This window comes from Chrysemys picta, chromosome 1 (genome assembly GCF_011386835.1).
Source record: "Chrysemys picta bellii isolate R12L10 chromosome 1, ASM1138683v2, whole genome shotgun sequence".
Lineage (NCBI taxonomy): Eukaryota > Metazoa > Chordata > Testudines > Emydidae > Chrysemys > Chrysemys picta.
This window is the reverse complement of record NC_088791.1, coordinates 297925275-297944153: the sequence shown is the minus strand read 5'-3', so window position 1 is coordinate 297944153 and position 18879 is coordinate 297925275. Positions and strand designations below refer to the sequence as shown.

The 18879-nt window shown below is 43.8% G+C and overlaps 1 protein-coding gene across 1 annotated transcript in view; it reads right to left on the bottom strand.

The window, feature by feature from the left end:
* The window catches only part of LOC101950365 (histone-lysine N-methyltransferase SETDB2), a 93792-nt gene that overhangs the window by 16178 nt on the left and 58735 nt on the right, over positions 1-18879 (bottom strand). Inside the window, exons 18-20 of the mRNA XM_065582429.1 lie at positions 12582-12689; positions 11657-11790; positions 7261-7307 (exon numbers count right to left, since the gene is read on the bottom strand). Of these exons, the coding sequence (XP_065438501.1) occupies positions 7261-7307; positions 11657-11790; positions 12582-12689 (289 nt within the window). The remainder of the gene's footprint in view (positions 1-7260; positions 7308-11656; positions 11791-12581; positions 12690-18879) is intronic.

The window sequence follows — 18879 nt, the reverse complement described above, 5'->3', positions numbered from 1 at the left end:
CCCTCACTGGGCCACACAGCACCATCGCATTAAGGCTGAAGTGTCAATAAGCATGTCTTGTTTAAAACTTTAGCGGAGCAAGGGAAAAGAGTTCTGAAACTTAACTTTCACTTCCCATTGTGGCTCTAAATACAATGATACCTCTGGGTGTTCCATCTGTAACTGCTGCTGCTATGGCCAAGAGGGGTCCCCCTCCACCCACACAGAATGCCTGACCATAATAAGGAGAAAGAAGAGGACACAGGCAGATCTATTCTAGTGAGGTCCTGCAAGCCAGTGCTGCACTGGGACTGAAGGGTGAATGTTGCAGACAGTATGGAGAGAGGCCCTGGAGTGGAAGAAGATGCATCTCTGACAGCAAACACGAATGCTGCACACTCTTACTGACCTACAGATCCAACAGTCACAGTCTCTCCCACTTTATAGTCAGTGGCGAACTCTATTCTAGCACCTGCTCCACACCTCTCAACATTCCACATGGCATCAAGGGCTTCATCCCTAAGCCTACCTCTACACACTGGGGGACAATAAGGGGAACCACAGCTTCACATACGCTCACCAGTGAGAGCTATGATTGCTGTATATGTAGCCAAAATGAATGAAAATGGCCATGAACGTTCTTTCCCCTATTATGTTCATTTATTTCAGACATAATAATAATAATATATGGAGATATACCTGTCTCGTAGAACTGGAAGGGACCTTGAAAGGTCATCAAGTCCAGTCCCCTGCCTTCACTAGCAGGACCAAGTACTGTCCCTGACAGGTGCGCACACACACACACACACACACACCCCTACCCCTAAATGGCCCCCTCAAGGACTGAACTCACAACCATGGGTTTAGCAGGCCAATGCTCAAACCACTAAGCTATCTCTCCCTTCTTCCCCCCCCCCCCATTTTTATTCTGTTTTTTAATTGCACATTGGTTTTTTGCACTGCTTTTGGTATGCAAGAAAGATCTATTTTTTGGTAAATCATCTTTATTACTTAACAACACATGCTGCAGAATGCCTATTGCCTCTCAAAGCACCCACTACTAGTTCTTGCACAGAGTGACAGAACTCAGGATCAGTGACAAACAGGGTACTAATCATAATTGTACAGCGAGTACTGCAGAATTATTAGGTGCATTAACAGACAGTGTTATATTCATAAATGTACACCAAGCACCACACAATTCCTAAAAGCCACCAAAAGTTCAGGGCCAGGTACAGCACAACAGTCCGCCATGCCACATTACTGTGCCTGACTGTTAAGTGCTCTTTCAAGGCTTCCCTCAGCCACATAGCTCTGCATTAAGGTCTTCTACTAGCCCTTGTGTCTGGCGATTTCAACTCAGCAGATAGCCACTCCACCACTTCCCTCCTGGCAGCAACTTCCCCACTTTGCCTCACAGATATTATGCAGGACAGAACAGGCAGCTATACCCATTGGGATATTTTTCTCATGAGATTCAATCTATTGCATAAACACCACCAGCATCCCTTCAATCTACCAAAAGCACATTCAACTCTCATTCTGCACCTCCTAAGCTGGTAATTGACTCTTTCCTTAGCATTGTCGAGGTGGCTAGTGTATGGCTTCATGAGCCAGGGGAAAAAGGGATAGGATGGGTTCGCTAGGATCTTTACTGGCATTTCAACATCACCAATGGTAATCGGCTGGTTGGGAAAAAATGTCCCTGCTTGTAGTTTTCTGAACAGTCCTGTGATCTTAAAGATGTAAATGTCATGCACCTTCCCTAACCAGCCAACATTGATATTGGTGAAGCATCCTGGTGATCTACCAATGCTTGCATAACCACAGAAAAGTAACAGAGGGTCCTGTGGCACCTTTGAGACTAACAGAAGTATTGGGAGCATAAGCTTTCGTGGGTAAGAACCTCACTTCTTCAGATGCAAGTAATGGAAATCTCCAGAGGCAGGTAACCATTTCCATTACTTGCATCTGAAGAAGTGAGGTTCTTACCCACGAAAGCTTATGCTCCCAATACTTCTGTTAGTCTCAAAGGTGCCACAGGACCCTCTGTTGCTTTTTACAGATTCAGACTAACACGGCTACCCCTCTGATACTTGACACAGAAAAGTAGCCATTTCTGTTGACGTACTCTGGTACCAAAATAGGGATGTGCGTGCCATCTATTGCCCCACTGCAGTTCCGGAACCCCATTGCTGCAAATTCATCTAATATGTCTTGCTCATCACCAAGAGTCACAGTCCTATGCAGCACAAGACAATTAATGGTCCTATACAGCTGCATGACACAGTGGCATTTTCCAACTCCAGAATGATTTCCCACTGAATGGTAGCAATCCTGCATGATGAGCTATCACAGAGCGAATGCCACTTGCTTCTCAACTGTCAGTGCAGCTCTCATTCTGGTGTCCCTGCACTGAAGGGCTGGTGCAAGCTCAGCCCACAGATCCAGAAATGTGGCCTTCAGCAACCAAAAGTTCTGCACCCACTTCTCATCATCCCAATCCTGCATTACGATGCGATCCCACCAGTCGGTGTTTGTTTCTCGGGCCCAGAAGCAGCACGGCACCATCTGCAGCTGCTCCGTGAATGTCTCCAACAACCTTAAACTGGTTTTCACTATGTCCCACAGCAATCTGTCTTCCACAAAATCGTCATGGCCCCCGTGGTTGCGCTTCTTCCTGCTCTGCAAATACTGAAGGATTCTTCATCCTGTGTTTGCAACGCTCATGACAATAGTGCAGAGCTGTGAGGGCTCCATGCTTCTGTCAGAGAAGGCGGACAGTGAGAAGTGCTATGCAGTTTTGTGGGGGGTTTAAAAAAGGTGCAAAAATTATGGGATATGGATGGCATTATGGGATGGAGAAAGTTGCATGATGGGAACTTAACCCCTTGCTTCCAGTCGTCGCTGCACTAGTTTCTGCCGCATCATGCATCGCCAAAGTTTCCCAACAGACAGCATGCCAGATGATGGCGAGTTGCCCAATAGAATTCCTACCCTGATGCAACAGAGAGTGCATCTACACAAGCACTCCTGGTGCGTATGCACAGTGCAAGGAGCCATGTATACACACTTATGAATCTGAATAGGGTTTTAACTCAACCCACCTACCTCACAACATCTCTTCCTACCTCAGCTTTGTCCATCATCCTGATGAGGCCTAAAATGGTGACACTCACAAATCAGACCAAAGAGAAATCAATAATTTAACAAATTAAAAATTATACACGTTAACTATTCACATATGTACAGTGTCTTTCTATCCAGATGTTTTTCATGTTACCAGCCCAAAATAATTTTATTCCCACCCAAACCTCTTTAGGGCTTTTCTCTCCCTGGATTTCCTTTCAGCCTCTGAGGGACATCTACTGTTTCTGTGGAATTTGCTGGCTGAGGCAGACCCTGCTCATTGTATTATAACGGTGAATTCACTTTTGTAACAACTTTTCAAGACTCAACTTCCACAGCTACATTCTCAGATTCAACGGGCAGCCAAAGTGAAATTCTGTCCCTCTGATATCTTCTCAAATGGTCCTTATGTAAAACTTTTGGTTTAGTTCTGGCCCTCAACGGTGTTCTTGTACGCCACTTCACTGATTAGGGTCAGTACTGTAGAGGGTCCTTGTCAAGGTTCATCCAATTTAGGGCTCCTACTCTTCTTTCCTCTAGGACTGTAGAACCAGACAGGGTGCCCTCTTTTAAAAATTTCCTCTTACATCATACAGCCTTTCCATTTTGTCAGAGGCTACCTTCTAAAGGTATGAACTTTTTCCGTTTTGGAGTGCAGGGTTTCTACATTGTTTAACTCCCTTTGTTACTCTTCAGGAACTCCACACAAGAGGTTTGCTGGGGTCCTTAGTTCATGTCCAAACATGAGTGCTGCAGTACATTTTGTACTCTCTTTGACTGCTGCTCTATAAGCCATTAGAAGAAATGGGATATGCTAGTCCCAGTCCTTTTGGTATTGTTCTACAAAGGTAGCCAGCTGAAGCCCCAGATTCCTATTGAACCTCCCCACCAACCCATCAGATTGTGGGTGTACGGGGGTTGATCCGTGTAATTCTGAGCTTTGCCTCTTCAGCTTGTGTCCCCCCCATTTCTCCTACTAGGAGAAAGGCTTTCACTAGACACTTGTGCCAGTCTGTGCTGGCCCATCTTAAATTTATAACAATCCTTTCTGTGGCCAGTTTTGTCACAGTACCACCATTTAACTGAACTGTTTCCTTTAATTTTTGCATTGTTGCCAATTTCTTTGTTTTACAAACCAAATTTATCCTTTGTTCTAATTGTTCAATATACACCTCTACCCCAATATAACGCTGTCCTTGGGAGCCAAATATCTTACCGCGTTATAAGTGAAACTGCGTTATATCGAACTTGCTTTGATCCACCGGAGTGCGCAGCCCCGCCCCCCCAGATGTAAACTCTTACATTTACCGTGTTATATCCGAATTCGTGTTATATCGGGTTGCGTTATTTCGGGGTAGAGGTGTAGTCATGAATCAGATTAAAATCCCCTCTTTCATCATACATGTTAGACACAGAGCCATACTTACGGGGCTTATGACATTAAGTTTCCATCTTCCTCACTGGCAGCTACTTCCTTTTCTGATGAACTGCTACAAGAAAACATTTACGGTAAGTTCTGTGGCAAATTCCACAGCCTCTCAGAATGTGGCTTTGCCTTGTTTTCACTGATCTTGATTTGCAAGTCCAAGTCAGCTGAGCATCTATAAATTGATCCATTGCTAATCTATGCCTCGGTAGCATCAGGATATGCCAGGAACACAAGCCTCTTGCAGGTCCTCTTCCAATTCAGGTGGGGTCTCTTCTTTCTCTCTCCTTCTAAGTCTTAGCTGTGCACTGGCCAACTCAGATTGATGGCTAGCTCCAAACTACATGTCAAAGGCTTGTACCAGGTCTAGATACCCCCAGAAAAGAGATGGAGTTAAGTTCTGCAGCACCATTAGTGCTGGGCTACCCAAATTGACTACTAGTAACCCCCCTTTCTGACCATCTTCCCCATAAGCTATGTTGTTGGATTGAGCCAAATAAACCTCCCAGGGAGTTTTTCCCTCAAAGATATAATAGGATTTTGCATCACTGGAGCTGGGACAGCCCAACCGCTCCCTTCTGGGCCTCTGTAGGTTACAAATGAGATAGAAAACTTGTCTTCTGGCAGCTCAATTCCTCATTCAGGTGGCTGTGTTCCATTGTGATCTGTTGATTTCCTTCTGGAGCTTAATTTTCCGATGCTTGAGTCATTGCAGCAGCACATCTCTGTTAGCAAGTTCCAAGCAGGCTAACGCTTGCCTGGTCTCCACTATTTCATGGAAAAAAACTTCTGGTTTGTGGCAGTCAGGTTACTGGTCACCTGTTTGATCACCTTCCAATTCCATTCTGGGAACTTTGCAACTGGGCTTCCCAACCTGTCTGGGCTCTTTGTAGAGACTTGACCTCTGCCTGCTTGTCAACCCGCAGTCCTTTCTGGGAATCCTCCAGACGATGGTTTAGTTCCTTTTGTGAAGCCTTCATCTCTTGTTTTAAATTATTTTGTGATGCCTTCAACTCCTGTTTCACGACTTGTTTTAAATCCCACTGGCCAGTTTTGATTTATGGGAGCTAACGATCTCTCTCCTTGGACACTGGATCTTGCTCCTGAAATCAATGTTGCCACTTCTCAGTCAGAGCGGCTAGTCACCTTTCAGGGCCTTGGGAACGTTCCAGCTGGAAGCAGAAACTGATGGAGTTTGGTATTCCTTTTGATGCATGTGCAAAGTCCTTGTTCCCCAAATGCAGGAGGAATCAAGAACAAAAGGATCAATTTCTTATCTTACAACCTCAAGCCTCTTTAGCCAACCAACCCCAAACTGCTCTCTAGTTTTTTCCAGGGTCACACTGTGCTCAGGCTATTGCTTGGCTTTCTTGTTTTTTGCCTCTGCCTCTCTCTCTGTTCTTGTCTTTTTCAGTCTTTTGTCTCTTCTGCCTTCACACAAACACACATTCTCCCTACCCAAAATAATACTCCACCAACAGCTTCTGAGCGGGCTCACCCTCCTTTTATTTTAGGTGAGGGCTTATGTTTACAGTTATGTTAATTGAAGGGTGAATTCACACCTACCACTCTGAATGGGGTTTTAACTCAAACCACAACAAGGTTTCACCCAGCTCATAAAAGTACTTAAACAGCATTTTACAGACATTAACGAAGCTTGTCCTAACTCTGAGGTTTATTAAATCTTCCGTATGGCAGAAATTTGTGTTGCCAATTCAGCGAGCAGTACTCAGCTGTATGAGTGGTCATTAAATTACTGTCCTAGAATGATATTAGATGACACTATGGTGCTGAAGAGGCCACGTTTTTGGATGAGATATGAAATTGGCCCTGCCTTCTTGTGGTCATTACAAAACCCATGGCACTTCTCCCCAGTTCTTATTACAGGTTCTTCACTTTCTATTCTGAATGGCTGTAATGTGTTAGAAAGCTGAGGTGTTTCATGCTCAAACTGCTGCGTTTCAGTGGTAGAGGAAGTGATCCTTATATGTAGTTTATATATCAGTGTTACATTGATAAAGCTCTTTGGGATCCTGCAGAATGAAAGGCACTACTATAAAGTATTTTGAATGTGAAAAATGCTAATTTGAAAAGGTTTAATATAACTACAGATAAGAATCCCAAGTGACTAGTATTGTAACAGCTCTCTTTTGGCAAATCAAGTGTTAATTTGTGCATCTTTAGTACTGTGCTCATGTTTTACGAGTCATTTTGCTCAGCCCAGCAATCTCAGAGTACAAACGGTAAGAAGCACTTGTGAAACTGTGGAATGTATTTTAAAACAAAATACTTAAGTCAAATGTTGGTGCCAGCCAACTTTCTAGAATGTGACCCTGTCGGTATAGGAGTATAGAAAGAAGCTATAATGTTAAATACAGGGCCAGATTCTCAGCTTGTGCAAATCAATGTAGTTCTATTGAGAATCTGGTCCACAATGTTTCTATTTTATAGTTTTAACATTTATCTGGAAAAGCTCAGGGCAACTCTTACATACAAAATACTTCTTAAGTAAAATGCTTTGACTTTTCTATGCAAATACATGGATCTCAGCCGAACCATTACTGCAAGATTAGAAACACGGTTGTAACTTTTTACGAAACCCACAATTCTATAGGGGAATGGAGTGACACTAACTTTATTCATATGAATTGGTGACCCACTGCAAATAATGTAGAATGCAGATTTAAAAAATAAATGAAATCAACCAAACCATTAAAGAAACTCACCATAATGATTGCTCCTTTTGCCTGGGTCATGTTTTGGACAGAACACTCTAAAACATTGGTTCAATTTTAAAAGAGAGAGAAACAGTATTAATTAATATGTAAACAATGATATACTAACTTTGTTTTTCAAGATATCTTCCCTCTGTTCACCAGCACCTATACTAATGATACAAAAAAATCTGAACACAAAACTGAACCTGTTTAAAACTGAAATTTGAGCATTATCTTCCTCAGCTATGAAATCTGACCATGTTGAGCCTTACCACAGGCACTTTTATAATACAAGCTCCTGTAACTTTATTTGCAAAGCTTGAATAGATTCAAATGCTGTTATGGTACAGTTTTGAACTAACTGTTAAACCAGCATGTTCTCTTGTGACATACCCCTACCCATTGCTTAGGCAGAGTGGCCAACAGCGGCTTATTCCATTAATTCCTTTTTACCTGATTTAGAGAGTTCAGTAAAGGGGGGGGGGAGGGGGAATCCCCCTGCTACCACCAGTTGTTGCAGATTTTTGGAGGGCAACATGGGTCTACTATAAGAGACTAAGGACAGGTATAGTAAATAATAATTGTGTTTACCAGAGGGTGAACAATATATAACAGTTGCTTTCCTGAAGAACACAAAACAACTGCCCACCATTTATAGAACACCTTTCTTCCAGAAGGATCCCAATGCACTTTTCAAACTGTATTACAATGCTGGCATTACGGCTGAGATGGCCTATTTTCAGAAACTAGCACTGAAATGTTTTGAAGAAAATGTTGTCAAAAACAGAGGTGCAATAATGTACTGTGTATTTTCTAATTTTTTTTAACACCGTCCTAATCCTAAAGGTCCACATTTTGTTCTTTTATAAAAATGAGGCCTACTTTTGTATGTGCAACTACCGTGACTGCTCATTTTCTCACACAAATACCAGATGTGTGCACTCTCAATAATTAAATCCAGAAAGCTAGGTATGGAATTGCACATTAAAAATAATTTGCCCTATTTATTACCACAACATTTTTATTTTTTTAATAGCTCACAGCCCTATCTGGTTCTTTCCTAATTAACATGTTTTAAAATACAATTAACACATTTTAACACATTTTTACTAATTCACATATTTATAATCCCTCCACCTTTTATCATCCTGGTTACCCTCTTCTGGAGCATTTCCAACGCTCCAGTACTGTTTCTACAAATGAGCTCCCCAAGTTATGCTAAATTCTGCAGCTGTTTTCTTTATATAGTGCTATAATGACCACTTTTCATTTTCACTCTATTCCATTTGCTTTCCTAATCACACTAATCATCATGCTGATGGTTTTAAGTTCTAAATCCCCATCCGAGTCATATCCATTTAAGACGTTATCCATTTTGACACAATACTCATTACTTTACGTTTTTTCCATGCACAATTGCATGTGTCGTCAATCCATGCCCACAGTTTTTCATGTCTCTAATTTCTCCACTCTTGGGCAGTGGCTGGCCCGCCTAGGTTTGCTAGCTTAGCTTCAAACTTGTGCATGCTGCTGCATGTCCCTTTATGTGCATCACTGATGTATAATTAGGGCCCTACCAAATTCACAGTCCATTTTGGTCAATTTCACAGCCAGGGGTTTTTAAATTAGTCAAGTTGACGTTTTCAGACTTTTACATCTGAAATTTCATGGTGTTGTAACCGTGGGGGTCCTGACCCAAAAGGGGGTCAGGGTGGGAGGGTTGCAAGGCTATTGTAGAGGAGTTGTGGGATTGCCTCCCTTACTTCTGCCCTGCTGCTGGCAGGGGCGCTGCATTCAGAGCCGGGCAGCCAGAGAGGAAAGCTGCTGGCCAGGCGCCCATCTCTAAAGCCAGCGCCACCGCCAGCAGTGCAGCAGTGAGGGTCACAGGGTATGGGGTGTGTGTGTCTGTGTGTGTTACCATAGCAGTAATGGTTTTCTCAGCAGTCTCCTGCCTGAGTGGGGCACTGACAGCTGGACCTGCAGCCTCTCCGCATCTGGGGCCGCCAGCTTCTCGTAGCCAGGGGAGATCCTGGAGGTGAGTCTGACCCTCCCCAGGAGTGGCCTCAAAGGGGAAGAGAAAGTCTTGTCCCTCCCCATCCCCAGCTGGGACTAGCAACTGGAGCCCTGTGCAGGGTAGGAGCTCCAGGCTGCATGCCAGATTTCACGGTGGAGATCAGGTTTCATGGTCCGTGATTCATTTTTCACAGCCATGAATTTGATAAAGTCCTATGTATAATGCAAAAACAAAAAAAAAAGTTTGTGTCTAATCCCCACATTTTCCCCCTCATCGTGCTCCAATCTAATCTGTATCAATGTATCATTCTTCAGCCACCGATTTAGAAATTTGGTACCAATGCTATGCTCCTCAACTTAATGAGCGTTTAATCTGATAATTTACTAAAAGTCTTAAGACCTCATCAGTTATGTTTCACGTTTAATAGTTTTCACTGTCACACCTCCTGGCAGAAATTAATCAAATTCTAAGCACAACCACCTCTTTATAAATCTGAAGCTATTTGATTCATTTCTTAACGGCTGTTCAATGATAGGCTTTCAGGATGCAGAAATTGAATCCTGGAGTCTATTTTGGGCCAACATATTTTTTCCACACTTTCTAAAGCCATCCTACATCAGCCATGCTTTGTCTTCTGCTCCCAGAAAGTTTCTCTTTTAGGCTACTCTCCTTCGTCAGCCTCAGAGATTCTGAACTGAGGTCTGTAGAGTGCTTTACAAACATTAGTAAGTTAACAAGTTAAATGTCACATCATCCCCATTTTACAGTTGGGGAAACTAAGACTCACAGAGCTTGTCACTTGTTTAGCATCACATACCAAGCCAGTGGCAGAGCTGGGACAGTTAAACTGCTACCGGAATCAGTGGGAAAGGACTATTTTTGTGCTTGTGAAACATGCCAGATTGACAGCCCTACCAAATAACCCAATGGTGCATGTATTTTGTCATGTGAAAACCCATACTGGTTGTAGTGCCTTGCCTCTTCCTGGAAGAGGTAACAATAATAAAGTCCACACCCTAAAATGACAGAGTAAGCTTCAACTGTCATCATTCCATAGCACAGAAACAGACGTTGTGGATTCTGAGCACTCCAAACTTTACCAAAATATATCGGCCACCTCCACAGTCAGCTGCAATCCCAACATTTAGAACAATGAGGGAGAACCTCTTTTCTTTGAACAACCAGCACCATCTCTGGCTGAAATGTTACAAAATTCTGGTATATGCGTATACCACCATTACAGTGGGTTTGGAAGGCATTTAGAAGACTTGCTCAAAGCTAGTTCAATTCTGCTGGTATTGGGAACACATATGAAACAGGAGAAGTTCTTTTGTATGGGGACACAAAGTTTTCCACTAGCATTCCAGGTGCTGAACCAGAGGGGAAACTACCAAAGCTCTCTAAGGTAGATGGTCTTAGAGAGCGCGGCAGTGTCCTTGTACTGAGACTATTCACTGAAGCATGTGAACCCGGAGTAAACCTGAATTTGGGTGGAAGCAATATTCTACCTTGTGGGGCAGAAATGTTTACTGACCAGATGGCTAATGAAAACTGCGTCTCAATTTTAGCTCCATGGTCTTTCGGGATTCTGTCAGACTGATGGATATTGTCACAGGGTGGCTGGCCTTTAAAGGGTGAAGACCCAGGAAAGAGAAGCAGGGGGAATTTTCTCTTTCTGGGAAGGGCCTCGTGGAGGCAGGCTGGAGAGAACCCCAGGGAGCTGGTTAGCTCCCGTGGGAGGTCCTGAGATAGGGCCTGTAAGAAGCAGGGAGGTCCCTGAGAGAAGCTGCCAGAGTCCCTGGAGGGGGAAGGCAGTGGGGAAACCTGCTAAGAAGGGCGTCCAGAGAATAAGCCCTGGGAGGCAGACAGTGCTCAGCCTAAGATGCAAAGAAGGAACTCCGCAGTGCTGAGGAGTAAGGGGTGCAGAACAGGAAACTTCAACATAGCGTGAAGGGGCAGAAAGATCATTTGTCTGGAGGTTTATTTGCATTCTTTAGCTGGACTTTTGTTACCCTAAGTGGAGACGGAACTTAAATATGACCTGGCCGGAAGGCTGGGCTGTGGAAGACAAATAGAGACAAAACATCAACGCGGCCAAAGACGTTATGGTCAATGGTGCACCACAACCTGACACCAGCGTGCGCTACTGCAGTGAGTGGAACCATCTATATATTCCTGTCATTAAATGGAGTTTTTTTCCATTGCAGTGCTAGATAGAAACATTTTTTTCTACTGCTCTCAAACACACAGAGTTTCAAACACAGCTGGGTTGCAAAGGACCTTTTAGGGGGACATACACATCAATGTTTTCTGCATTTAAAAAAAAATTAACCTCTTTTTTGACAATGCCACCATAACCTACAAAAAATTAGAAAATGGTTTGTTAAATACCGGTAAATTCCTTGCCCTCCATCAGTTTCTAACGCTGCATCATCACACAGTGCACAAAAGTAGTGATAACTCCTCCGGCAGGTTTTTATCTCACATCCCACAGTGGCTCCTTTCTTGCGACAGAAGTTGCACATCTACAGCAGACGGAGTTAAGTTGTTAGCAGATATAGACACTTTATAATTAGTAACTAAAATCTTATACTTGAGAGTAAATAGCTTCATCAGTGAACGTGCTTAAATCTTTAACTCTCAGCCTCCCTCTTCCTGTTCGTCATGCAAAGTCACTCCTCCAAACCGCAGCTCAGCTCATTTTTCAACCAACTTTCTATTATTCTCTCTGCTCTTACACAATTATATTAAAATCAGTTAATATTCTTAGAAGGGACTCAATGATAGTGACAGTGTTGGGCTTTACATCTGTAAATATTTCACATTAAATTTGCTCAGTTTACAAGTATGGAGATGTTGGGAACAATTTTCAAAAACGCCCAAGCTCCACTTTCAAAAGTAAATTCAAAAGCAAAAGGACTAGAAACTTAGCTCTCATTTAATAAGAAATCTTTTCCTTTTCTAGGTCCCACAAATCAGGAGGTTACTTATGTGTAAGCTTAGCAGGACCCAAAATCTGCCCTCTGCCAAAATGTGCCTTTTCTTAGAAAGGAACCAAAACAGCCTTAATTTCTACTGCCAGACAAAAGTAGCTATATACTTTAGGTTCCACTAAGTGCAGAATCAGACTCATGTTTCTGATCTTTAATTACTCTGATCTTTGGTAAGTCAGAATGACTGGGTTCTTGTATGCATTTTATTCAAGCTTCTATGTCACAAGGTCATAAAAATGTGACAAACAGACTTCATGATCTAACGTGCTGCTGTTCTTACTATAAATTATAAACAAGGCAATATTTGAAAGAAGCTGCCTTACCAGCCGCTTTCCTCTCCTGATTTCACTCTGAACTGAGGCCACATCAAACCTTGTATCCTGATTCTCTGGGTTATGCTCTTCGGATTCTACAAATCCCGAGGAATATAACTACAAACAAAACAAAAGACAGCAGTAATTAACAGAGTGACTCAGCCAGTGAGAGACTCTGATGTGTATCAGTAAGGAATGATAGAAAGTAGATGGGTCTTCAGTTCAATGTCAGACATGAGAACTGTGCACTTTAAAAAAAAATCTGCATTTTTATTCACCCCACAAAGCCCCCTAAAGGGGTACATTTTTATTTCTTTGTTTTTAACAAACATTGTCCCATATTGAGTGGGGGAGCACTGCTTAGCTTTTTCCACCCTCCTACAAGACTCCACCAACTGTTAAAGGAGGTTTCATATGAAGGGAACATGGCATTTTTACAGGGCTCATCAAGGAGGCCTGTCATAACTATAAAGGGAAGGGTGTAACTATAAAGGGAAGGGTGTAACAGCTGTCCTGTGTACAGTACTATAAAATCCCTCCTGGCCAGAGACTCCAAAATCCTTTTACCTGTAAAGGGTTAAGAAGCTCAGGTAACCTGGCTGGCATCTGACCCAAAGGACCAATAAGGGGACAAGATACTTTCAAATCTTTGGGGGGGGAAGGCTTTTGTTTGTGCTCTTTGTTTGGGAGTTGTTCGTTCTCGGGACTGAGAGGGACCAGACATCAATCCAGGTTCTCCAAATCTTTCTGAACAAGTCTCTCCTATTTCAAACTTGTAAGTAAAAAGCCAGGCAAGGCGTCTTAGTTTTACTTTGTTTTTCTCAACTTGTAAATGTACCTTTTACTAAAGTGTTTATCTTTGTTTGCTATGCTTTTAACCTGAGGCTAGAGGGAGGTCCTCTGAGCTCTTTAAGTTTGATTACCCTGTAAAGTTATTTTCCATACTAATTTTACAGAGATGATTTTTACCTTTTTTCTTTAATTAAAAGCCTTCTTTTTAAGAACCTGATGGATCTAAAAACAAGGAAAAATCAAAGGGGTTTGGATCTTGATCCACCAGGAGTTGGTGGAAGGAAGGAGGGGAATGGTTAATTTCTCCTTGTTTTAAGATCCAAGGGGTTTGGATCTTGATCCACCAGGAGTTGGTGGGAGGAAGGAGGGGAATGGTTAATTTCTCCTTGTTTTAAGATCCAAGGGGTTTTGGATCTGTATTCATCAGGGAATTGGTAAAGGTCTCTCAAGGCTACCCAGGGAAGGGAATTAGCTTTGGGATGGTGGCAGCGGACCAGACCTAAGCTGGTAGTTAAGCTTAGAAGTTTTCATGCAGGCCCCCACATTTTTACCCTAAAGTTCAGAGTGGGGAAACAGCCTTGACATGGTGGCAGGGGTGGGATTCATTTTAAACCCAAAAGCCAGTAAGATTTTTTTTTTCCTTCTAGCTGCTTGGAAAGCAGAGCTGAAGGTAGATGCATATCTTATCTCTCCTTGCCTGAAGGCAGAGGTGTTAAGTTTTTTTAACAAGGGCCTTTGTTAAGAGAAGGGTTCAATCATTGAGCAAACTGGTAAAAGGAATTTACAAGCTGAATTGTTTTTTTTTTTTTTTTTTTACATCCTCGGGAGTAGCTAGTTAGAAAGTCTCTGTTAACTCAGCAGCAGCCAGAGCTGAGAGCATCCCAGTTTCAGTCAACTGCAGAGGGGTGTGACCCAGCACAAGAAAACAGAAAAATGACTACCAAAGAAGAAAAAGCCAAAGAGAAGGCCCACAAGAGGGATATGGAGCTGAAAGAAAAAGAGATGGAGGAGAGAGAAAAAGAAAGGAAGCATGAACTGGAAGTAGCAAGGGCTAGGCAGGATGCACCAGCCCATCCTAGCAACCCCTCTCCAGGTACCACTTCCCATCCCAAAAAATTCCCCACCTACAAGGCAGGCGATGATACTGAGGCCTTCCTAGAAAATTTTGAAAGGGCCTGCCTTGGATACAGCATCACTACAGACCAGTACATGGTAGAGCTGAGGCCGCAGCTCAGTGGACCCTTAGCAGAGGTGGCGGCTGAAATGCCTAAGGAACACATAAACAGTTATGAACTTTTTAAAAACAAGGCCAGAATCAGAATGGGGCTAACACCTGAGCATGCCCGTCGGTGGTTCAGAGCCCTAAGGTGGAAACCCGATGTGTCATTTACCCGACATGCCTACCACATTGGGAAAAATTGGGATGCCTGGGTATCAGGAGCAAATGTTAAATCTACGGAAGAGTTGCGCTTAATAATGCAAATGGAGCAGTTTTTAGAGGGTGTTCCTGAGGAAATAGAAAGGTACATCCTAGATGGGAAGCCCAAAACTGTAACCGAGGCGGGGGAGATTGGAGCCAAATGGGTGGAGGTGACAGAAAAAAAAAAGCTAGTAGCAGTTGGAGCGAATATCAGAAGGGGCAAGCCGAAACAAAACCTTACCACCGGGGACAACCCAAGGTCCCACCCACATCCCAAGGGAAACCCCAGGCGCCTTCTCACCCCACCACACCAGTCTCCACCAACCAACATCGCCCTGGTGATACCTTAGCAGGGTGATGTTTTAAATGTAATGAACTGGGACATATAAAGGCTTATTGCCCCAAGAACCCCAACCGATTACAGTTCATTACACCACAATCACACCAAATATCCCCAGACCCAGATGCCTCTCTCATACCCTCGGAGCGAAGGGAAACCTTGAGAGTGGGCGGAAAGAAGGTTATCGCTTGGAGGAACACTGGGGCACAAGTGTCAACTATTCACCAATCCCTAGTGGACCCCAAACTCATCAACCCGGAGGCTCCAGTGACAATTCAACCCTTCGTGTCACAGTCTGTAACCTTGCCTACAGCCAAGTTGCCAGTACAAAGGCTGGTCAGGAATGTGGACTTTTGCAGTCTATGACAATTATCCCATTCCCATGCTGCTGGGGGAAGACTTGGCCAACCATGTGAAGCTAGCCAAGAGGGTGGGAATAGTCACCCGCAGCCAGGTTAAGCAAGCTTTCACCCCCATCCCTGTTCCTGAGCCGTCCACCAGGGCCCCGTCTGTGTTACCAGAGACCCAAACAAAGGTGGTGGAACCGGATCCCCTGCCAACGACTGCAACAGCCGTAGTGGATCCAATCCCAGAGACCCAGCCAAAGCCAGTCCCAGAACCGGAACTGGCAATGCAACCAGCACCATTGCCAGCACTGAGTCCAGCGCTTGCAAACCCGTCTACAACTTCAACGCCAGAGGGCACCAGCAAGCCTGACCTGGCGGAAGCAGCAGATAACTCTACCCAAGAGGCTCAGCCAAAACCTGAAATACCACATAGTGCACCAGCGGACAGCGGTTCACAGTCAATGGAAACAGCCTCAGCACCTGCATCGCTTCCAGAGGGACCAAGCCCCAGTCCACAGTCCAAGAAGGAACTGATGTCTCCAGCATCAAGGAAACAGTTCCAGGCCGAGCAGGAAGCAGATGACAGCCTTCAAAAAGCTTGGGCGGCGGCGCGGAGCACCCTATCGCCTCTCAGCTCTTCTAACCAATCCCGGTTTGTTGTAGAACAAGGACTTTTATACAAGGAGACTCTTTCTGGTGGGCACCAGGAAGACTGGCATCCTCAAAAACAGTTGGTAGTTCCCACTAAGTATCGGGTAAAGCTCTTGAGCTTAGCCCATGATCATCCCAGTGGCCATTCTGGGGTGAACAGAACCAAAGACCGGTTGGGGAAGTCCTTCCACTGGGAGGGAATGGGCAAGGACGTTGCTAATTATGTCCGGTCTTGTGAGGTGTGCCAACGAGTGGGAAAGCCCCAAGACCAGGTTAAAGCCCCTCTCCAGCCACTACCCATAACTGAGGTCCCATTTCAGCAAGTAGCTGTGGATATTCTGGGTCCTTTCCCAAAAAAGACACCCAGAGGAAAGCAGTACGAACTGACTTTCATGGATTTTGCTACCCAATGGCCAGAAGCAGTACCCTTAAGCAACACCAGGGCTCAAAGTGTGTGCCAGGCATTAGCAGACATTTTTGCCAGGGTAGGTTGGCCCTCCGACATCCTTACAGATTCGGAAACTAATTTCCTGGCAGGGACCATAAAAAACCTGTGGGAAGCTCATGGGGTGAATCACTTGGTTGCCACCCCTTACCACCGTCAAATCAATGGCCTGGTGGAGAGGTTTAATAAAACTTTGGGGGCCATGATACGTAAATTCGTAAATGAACACTCCAATGATTGGGACCTAGTGTTGCAGCAGTTGCTGTTTGCCTACAGGGCTGTACCACATTCCAGTTTAGGGTTTTCACCATTTAAACTTGTGTATGGCCGCGAGGTTAAGGGGCCATTACAGTTGGTGAAGCAGCAATGGGAGGGGTTTACGCCTTCTCCAGGAACTAACATTCTAGACTTTGTAAGCAACCTACAAAGCACCCTCCGATACTCTTTAGCTCTTGCTAAAGAAAACCTAAAGAATGCTCAAAAAGAGCAAAAGGCCTGATATGATAAACATTCCAGAGAACGGTCCTTCAAAGTAGGAGACCAAGTCATGGTCTTAAAGGCGCTCCAGGCCCATAAAATGGAAGCGTCGTGGAAAGGACCATTCATGGTCCAGGAGCGCCTAGGAGCTGTTAACTATCTCATAGCCTCCCCCACCTCCAACATAAAGCCTAAGGTATACCATGTTAATTCTCTAAAGCCCTTTTATTCCAGAGAATTAAACGTTTGCCAGTTTACAGCCCAGGAAACAGATGACAGGTACATTTTTATGTCTTTGTTTTTAACAAACATTGTCCCATATTGAGTGGGGGAGCACTGCTTAGCTTTTCCACCCTCCTACAAGACTGGACCAGCGATACTAGACTCCACCAACTGTTAAAGGAGGTTTCATATGAAGGGAACATGGCATTTTTACAGGGCTCATCAAGGAGGCCATCATCCTATCCATGTCCTCTTTTGCCAGTTAGCCCAGCAGGTTTGACAGAGCTCAGGATCTTTCGGGAGGGACTCAGTTGGAAGTGACAACAGAATTAACGCTGGCAATGTGATACCAGGCAAAGACTGGCAGTGAATTGTTGGAGAAGCAACTTAAACAGGTTGAACAGTGGCTGGAAAAATATAGCAGAAATGTATGCATGAATACCTGCTGATGTACTGGACTATGACAACAAATTAGAAGGGATAATTAATTAATAACTACATTTGATTATAAGAAAACAAATGATCATACTTAAACAAAACCTAGCACCAAAACTGTTACTTAAAATACATGATAAATTTACAAGAAGACACAAAGCTTGGTCAGCTAAAGGAATAAGAACATAAACTCAGGCCTTGGCTACACTGGCGGTGTACAGCTCTGCAACTTGCTGCGCTCAGGGGTGTGAAAACACCCCCCCCCCCGAGCACAGCAAGTCCAGCGCTGTAAAGCGCCAGTGTAATCAGAGCCTGCAGCGCTGCACGCTCGCTCTCAGCGCTGCAAGCTATTCCCCTCGGAGAGGTGGAGTTCTTACAGCGCTGCGAGAGAGCTCTTGCAGCGCTGGCGGTGCGACTACACTCGCGCTTCACAGCACTGCCACGGCAGCGCTGGGAAATCCTGAGTGTAGCCAAGGCCTTAGAGATAAGAAGCCACTTAGCACATGTTACTATGGGTTCAGAGTGACTAGTAAAGCTGTAACAATGTTGCTAAACCAACACTGGTTTGTTTTCAATAATCTGAATGTTTGAAACATATAACACTGTAAAATGCAAAATAAAAGTAATCAAATTAATAAAGCTATAAACACAATGTAGCAAGAACAATAGATAGCTGATCTATAAGGGGAAGAAATAAAAGTGGAGCAAAGGATTTGTGATGTATGATATCAAAAAAAGAAAAGCTCCAGTTTAATGTAATAGGTATCCTACACACTAAAATATCAAGGTATAGGTGTGGTTATAGCAAGGAAAGTGACTGCAAAGATGGCACCTTTTAACTTAAAAGATCTGCACTCTGTGAGTTTAAAAACATACCTGCATATTTAATGACTATTTGTTTATATTACTTTTCTCCTGATACTATAGCAGAACAAATAAATTTAGGAAGAGGGCTCTCATAAAAGTATACAGAATAGTTAACTAAGTTCCAATGGCGGAGCCAAATTCTGCCCTTAGTTACACCTAGCTGAGGTGAGAATATGATGTCCAGAATCTTTATTACTGGTGCCGATGTGAAAGGAAGAAATATCCAAGGGTAAGATTAAAGGGCTAGCAGATAGAAGACAGATTCTATTTGCAAACTGAGTAAATTTGTTCTAGAACCACAATAAACCTAG